The following is a 7500-nucleotide window of genomic DNA, read 5'->3' as shown; positions in this document are numbered from 1 at the left end:
ACGAAAAACAGATAAATTCTCCACAACAAGACTCCACACAAACAAACATAACTCACAACATTTCATAAAGGACAATATTCTCAAGTTAGACTAATAACTAAGACTAAAGCCAGTTGACGTTAGCTAACAAACGACCACAAGAAAGTGCATCATCATGCTGTCTATCGTCTGCCTGTGAACGCAGCATCTGAAACATGTAAGTAGCCTAACGTTAGCCACCTAGCCTAACGTTAGCCACCTAGCCTAACATAGCCACCTAGCCTAACATAGCCACCTAGCCTAATGCAAGCCACCTAGCCTAATGTTAGCCACCTAGCCTAACGTTAGCCACCTAGCCTAACATAGCCACCTAGCCTAATGTTAGCCACCTAGCCTAACGTTAGCCACCTAGCCTAACGTTAGCCACCTAGCCTAACATAGCCACCTAGCCTAATGCAAGCCACCTAGCCTAATGTTAGCCACCTAGCCTAACGTTAGCCACCTAGCCTAACATAGCCACCTAGCCTAACATAGCCACCTAGCCTAATGCAAGCCACCTAGCCTAATGTTAGCCACCTAGCCTAACGTTAGCCACCTAGCCTAACGTTAGCCACCTAGCCTAACATAGCCACCTAGCCTAATGCAAGCCACCTAGCCTAATGTTAGCCACCTAGCCTAACGTTAGCCACCTAGCCTAACGTTAGCCACCTAGCCTAACATAGCCACCTAGCCTAATGCAAGCCACCTAGCCTAATGTTAGCCACCTAGCCTAACGTTAGCCACCTAGCCTAACGTTAGCCACCTAGCCTAATGTTAGCTACCTAGCATGGCCGCTCTAGTTAAATAGATAGATTTGAATAATTAAATTAATACCATAAACATGAGGCGACTAGTTGACTAATGGCTTGAACTAACAACTGCTATTCGACCAGGAACATCTTCGGTTGGGAGCCAAACCTTCATCTACTGAAACTGAACACAGAAACATGTTGGAAAACAGCTTTTAAAGAAATGTTTGTGGTTTAAAATGTTTAAAATTAAAAACAGCTCCAACAAATAGTTTTTATTTTCATAAATGTGCACAAAGATCCTCTTTGTAACCTCTGAGGGTTGAACAGGTGAAACTGCAGTCTGATCTCCTATTGGCTGTGTCACATGTGATGTCATCTCCTCCGCTGCAGCCACAGCAGAGCGGAGGTCAGTGAGTCGCTGCCTTGCTCAGAGGCGGAGCCTTCGGGCAGAGCAGCTGCTGCCTAAACAGGTCATGTGAGACGAACGTAGCGTCGGAGATGAGACGGCAGTTACCTGCTGATGACCTGCTTCCATATTATTGATCAGCAGCTCCGATACGTTACAGCAGTTCTGCTAACTGCCATAAAGCTGACTGTCAGTGCAGGGAATCAAACCAGCAACCCTTCAGTTACAGGTTGTTGATATACTTTAGGTCTTATAGTATGTTTAGATGTTGTTTTTAATGTTGTATATATACACAATATATTGTGTTATATTGCGAGTATATATATATTGTGTTATATCTATATTTTGTTATATGTTGTATACATGTGAAGATGTGTCCAAACACACAGTAACAGCTGCTCACCAGTATCTGGTTTGGAGAACTCGAGGCAGAGGATCTCTGAGTCGTGAGCCTGAACATTCAAGATCTCCTCCATACTGACCAGATCATGGATCCTACACACACACACACACACACACACACACACACACACACACAAACACAAACACAAACACACACACATAAACAGAGCAGAGACGTTAACAGCATGTTATAACTTGTTCTGTGTGTTTTCAGCCTGACTAGACTCAAACTTGTGATTAAAACCACACAGTGCAGTCCCCCCTCCCCCCAAACCCCCCCTCCGCACCTGAGGACTCCCATGCGGTCTCCAGAGGCCAGGTGCTGTCCATCAGGACTGACTCTCAGGGTCCTAATGCCTGCCCTGCTCTGGTCAGCCTGCTGCCCCTCTGAGCCCGATGTCCCCGCCTTCTCTGTGCTGCCGCCGGCGACGGTGACGCTCTCTGTATCCAGGAGACTCGTTGTGTTGTCATCCACGTAAATGACCTTCTGCAGGTCCTGCAGAGTTAGAGGTCAGAGAGGTGAGGAGGCTGTCGGGTGAGGTGTTCAGGTGTTCAGGTGTACAGGTGTTCAGGTCTTCAGGTGTACAGGTGTTCAGGTGTTCAGGTGTTCAGGTGTACAGGTGTACAGGTGTTCAGGTGTTCAGGTGTACAGGTGTACAGGTGTAAAGGTGTACAGGTGCTCAGGTGTACAGGTGTTCAGGTGTTCAGGTGTTCAGGTGTTCAGGTGTACAGGTGTACAGGTGTTCAGGTGTTCAGGTGTACAGGTGTTCAGGTATACAGGTATACAGATATACAGGTATACAGGTGTACAGGTATACAGGTGTTCAGGTGTACAGGTGTACAGGTGCACAGGTGCATAGGTGCTCAGGTATACAGGTATACAGGTGTTCAGGTGTACAGGTGTTCAGGTATACAGGTGTACAGGTATACAGGTATACAGGTGTACAGGTGTACAGGTGTACAGATGTTCAGGTATACAGGTGTTCAGGTATACAGGTATACAGGTATACAGGTATACAGGTGTACAGGTGTACAGGTGTACAGATGTTCAGGTATACAGGTATACAGGTATACAGGTGCACAGGTGTACAGGTGTTCAGGTATACAGGTGTACAGGTGCACAGGTGTACAGGTGTACAGGTGCACAGGTGTTCAGGTGTACAGGTGTACAGGTGTGTGTGTGTGTGTGTGTGCTCGTACATGGCTCAGGATGTTCCTGTTCAGCACGTTGAGGCCGTCGATGTTCCACAGTCGGATGGTGTTATCTGAGGAGCAGGACAGGAAGGAGCCCGGGGCAGGACGCACCTCACCTCCCCCTCCTGCTCCTCCCCCCTCAGGATACACCTGCAGCACACACAGGAAGAGGAGGAGCTTATCAGTCACTTCAAAACAACAAAACAATTAATTAATGCAGAAAAACAAAATGTGTGCACTTCCTTTCAACTTATCAATTCTTCTCTGTGTGACTGCTGCAGATACTGGACTCAATTTAAAAGGGACCTATGATGCTTTTCTTTGTTTTCAGTCATATATATGATGTTATAATGTTGGATGTTCATGTTAAATGTGGCCGACGTGTCAAGTAACGAGGTAAACGTAGTGAAAGCACTAATCCCTGTGAGCAGAAAGCAGCAGCAGCGCTACTCTGAACACTGCTCCTCACTGAGCCATGACTCCACAAGTAGTTTACCTGTTGGAGTTGTGCTGGTCGTCTGCAGCTCTTCATCAAACATCATCATCACTGTGGCTGTTTCTGCTTGTACTCTTCCTCCCTGCATTATTTATAGCTGATCCCCTCAACAAACAGCTCCAAATGTCTCCACATGTTGTTGTTTTGACCGGTTTTTAGCACCGCTAACGAATCTCCAATGACGAACGCGTTTCACTTCCTTTCAATTCTTCACAATAAAAGTCTCCTGTTATTTAGTCATTTAAAAGCTTTTAATTTGGAGCAGTAAAGCAGGAAATGTTGGGTTTGCATCAGCAGTAACTTAACACAACTCTGACACAGCTGCCCCTCACAGGCTTCCGGAAAGCTGACCAATCAGAACAGAATGGACTCATCAGGAGGCGGGCCTTAAAGAGACAGGAGCTAAAACGGCCAAAAAAAGGGCCAGTATAAGATAAATAAGGAGTTTTTTTACTGTAAATCATGCAAAGCTGGAATCCCAGAATAAAAATACAGAGCTGGAAATAAATGTAATAGGTCCCCTTTAAACATCTTCAAATAAAGTATTTTGGTTGCGTTTGTATTCATTTCAGTTTTTACATTTGCTCCAGTAAACACTGGGAGCAGCTGGTTTTACTGGTCTTTATGACGTCATGATGTTTCAGCTCTGTGACCTTTGACCTCTCAGGCCTGTGAATGATTCAGATGTCAAACTGACCTCGAGGCTCCACACACAGGACGAGTGGTAGAGGGCAGAGTAGAGTTTTCCCGCCCGGCGGGGGTCGCGGAGGTCACGGACATCCCACACATACACGCTGTGGTCATTGTAGACGCATGACAGCCAGCGGTTGGTGGGGTCATAGGTCACCGCCACCGTGTCCGGGTAACGAGCGTCCGACCTGCAGCAGAACAGCTGACTGAGGAGCAAACAGAAAAAGAAGGAGAAGAAGAGAGAGTAATTTTGTGGGACAGACGGAGACTAAAAATAAAAACCCTGCTGATGTTTCTGTGGTTTCCATGGTAACGTGTCCGCATGTCCAGTGGTCAGCTGACCTCCGTCTGAATACAAACCAGACTGAGTGAAAGAGGTTTTAAATTAAACTGCAGTCTGACAGACAGTCAGCACGTCCATGAACAGAAAGGCTGAATCAGCACACAGTGAGAAGAAGTCAGAGTACACTGAAGTACCGACTGTGTATTCTAGACTGTTAGTACTGAAGTACCGACTGTGTATTCTAGACTGTTAGTACTGAAGTACAGACTGTGTATTCTAGACTGTTAGTACTGAAGTACCGACTGTGTATTCTAGACTGTTAGTACTGAAGTACCGACTGTGTATTCTAGACTGTTAGTACTGAAGTACAGACTGTGTATTCTAGACTGTTAGTACTGAAGTACCGACTGTGTGTTCTAGACTGTTAGTACTGAAGTACCGACTGTGTGTTCTAGACTGTTAGTACTGAAGTACCGACTGTGTATTCTAGACTGTTAGTACTGAAGTACCGACTGTGTATTCTAGACTGTTAGTACTGAAGTACCGACTGTGTATTCTAGACTGTTAGTACTGAAGTACAGACTGTGTATTCTAGACTGTTAGTACTGAAGTACCGACTGTGTGTTCTAGACTGTTAGTACTGAAGTACAGACTGTGTATTCTAGACTGTTAGTACTGAAGTACCGACTGTGTATTCTAGACTGTTAGTACTGAAGTACCGACTGTGTATTCTAGACTGTTAGTACTGAAGTACCGACTGTGTGTTCTAGACTGTTAGTACTGAAGTACCGACTGTGTGTTCTAGACTGTTAGTACTGAAGTACCGACTGTGTGTTCTAGACTGTTAGTACTGAAGTACCGACTGTGTATTCTAGACCATGATTGGCTCCAAACTAGTTGTGATGTCACAAATCCTGTGCGTAGGCACAGAGACACTTTCCAGTTTCAGCAGATGAATGTGAAAATAGTGTCCTGGTATAAAAGCTGCAGATGTGTGTTGTACTTAGATGTGAGCTCATTATGTGATCTGTGTGTGTGTGTGTGTGTGTGTGTGTGTGTGTGTTACCTGGCGTCCATCATACTGGCGATGTCGGCGCCGAGGCAGTGTGGGCGGGGCAGAGTACACAAGAAATGCAGGTTGACGGGGCTGAAGGCTCGAACCGTCCCGTCAGAACAACCACAGAAGATCAACTCGTCTGTGACGGACAGACAGGTGGCCTGAGACGTCTGACACACACACACACACACACACACACACACACACACACACACAGGTGAGTCAGGATCAAACCACCATGAACTCAGGACTCCTGCTGAGCTATTATAACACAGTGATGACGAAGATGATGACAATTTTTCATAAGTGAAGACGTTTAGCTGTTTGCCATATGGAAACTGTTTTGTTTCCTGTTTCCTGTCTTTGTGCTAAGCTAGGCTAAACACATCCTGAACATATCTGATACTGATCAATCTATCAGTTTATCTTTCTATTTCTGCAGTCGGTTCAATACACAAGATACAACATGTCAGTCAGACAGCTACACTAACAGCTCCATCAGCTCCACATCTGTAGAGCTGTAACACCTTTTAGTATCAAATAACTGTCAGATGCTGAGACATCATGATGCATTAAATCTGTTGAAAGAATTAAACCGTCTGTTTGGAGGTTTTGGTGACGTGTTTTTATTCTCTGAACAGACGAACATGTTTGTGTCTTTGTGTCTGTCAGACGAGGAGATAAAGAGTGAAAATGTAAATGAAGTGAGAGAATGTGTGTGGGTGAAGATTCAGACAAAGACGGTTGTGTTTCTACTGCAGTATCAGTACACAGTCACAGTACTGTTACTGAAGTACTATTACTGCAGTATCAGTACTGTTACTGCAGTAATACTATCAGTATCAGTACTGATACTGAAGTAGTGAGTGGAGGTCGGTGGAGGTGAGTGATGCGTTCAGGGTCCTGGGGGTAGAAGCGGCGCGATACGTCACTCGGCCCTTTAGGTGGAGCGTTGGTTATGAATGACTACGGCGTGCTGTGAAACCGACCAATGGGGTGAGAGGAAGAAAGTGGGCGTGTCTGAGTCAGTCAGTTCAGCCAATGAGGATAATGATTATTATTATAATTAATGATTATATTAAACATGTTTTCAGTTTAAATTGGAATTTAATGAATGATCACATGACACTTTTACTCTTTACTGATACTGTATGTGTCACCAGCTGGACTGACTGAGTCCAGGTGGACTGACTGAGTCCAGGTGGACTGACTGAGTCTAGCTGGACTGACTGAGTCCAGGTGAGACGAGGACTTACGGAGGCGGAGTCAACTGTCTGCACAGGAAGCAGAGGAAGAAGCAGAGGCACCTCAGATTAAAGTCAATTATAAACACACAATAAAACATTAAGAATCATAAAACATCCAGCAGAGAACAGATGACGTACAGAACAGACTGTACCTGCAGAGGTCATCAGGGTTCGTCCTCTGAGGGTCATGAACACTGACAGTAAATGTGTTCATCATTAACATGTAACCAAATGATGTTGGAATATCTCAACAACTATTAGATGGATTTACTTTAAATTATTTTCACACATTCATGTTCCCCTCAGGATGAATTACTAACTTTGTCTTTTCTACTGCTTCTCTTTACCAAAAAAGTTAGATAATTGTGTAAAAGAAAGGAACATTAACAGTTTCTACCACTATCCCTACTAACTGATGTTAGCATTTAGCCTCACAGAGCTGCTAGCATGTTAGCTGCAGACTCTCTGTAGTGATGTGACTGCTGTTAATGTTCAGACTGTATCCTGCAGAAAAAACAGGAAGTTAGAAACTAGTTTGAAGTGTTTGTTAATTTCCTTACAATCCTGGAGAAAGAAGAACCAGACAGACATGTTTTTTTACTCTGATGTGACCAACAGACATCACTGTCTGTCTCGTTGAGGAGACGTTGTGAAGACGTTTGTAGCAGTGGAAGCAGCACACAGACTCACCCGCAGCTCGACCCACTTGTCGAGGAGTCGGCGGTCGTTGAACTCACACAGCAGACCAGACGACGTGATGCAGTAGGTGGAGGAGGCCTGCCGGCCCCGCCCACACGCCACATCACTGAAAAAGTTATTCCTGAGCTCTCCCAGCAGCCCTGAACGCCCCAGCAGAGGGACGGTGGCGTTCACCTGCAGATGATGAACACATGATCACATCAACACCATGACCGACCGATTAACAGCTGATTAACAGCTGATTAACAGCTGATTA

The 7500-nt window shown here is 45.1% G+C and overlaps 1 protein-coding gene across 1 annotated transcript in view; it reads right to left on the bottom strand.

The window, feature by feature from the left end:
- mapkbp1 (mitogen-activated protein kinase binding protein 1) overlaps window positions 1-7500 on the bottom strand; it is a 60044-nt gene that overhangs the window by 24145 nt on the left and 28399 nt on the right. Inside the window, exons 7-12 of the mRNA XM_067613962.1 lie at window positions 7236-7418; window positions 5308-5468; window positions 3966-4164; window positions 2779-2922; window positions 1866-2074; window positions 1580-1671 (exon numbers count right to left, since the gene is read on the bottom strand). Coding sequence (XP_067470063.1) covers window positions 1580-1671; window positions 1866-2074; window positions 2779-2922; window positions 3966-4164; window positions 5308-5468; window positions 7236-7418 — 988 coding nt within the window. The remainder of the gene's footprint in view (window positions 1-1579; window positions 1672-1865; window positions 2075-2778; window positions 2923-3965; window positions 4165-5307; window positions 5469-7235; window positions 7419-7500) is intronic.

The sequence above is a fragment of the Thunnus thynnus genome, chromosome 16, assembly GCF_963924715.1.
Source record: "Thunnus thynnus chromosome 16, fThuThy2.1, whole genome shotgun sequence".
NCBI classification, from domain to species: Eukaryota; Metazoa; Chordata; class Actinopteri; order Scombriformes; family Scombridae; genus Thunnus; species Thunnus thynnus.
This window is presented reverse-complemented; position numbering and strand designations above follow the sequence as displayed.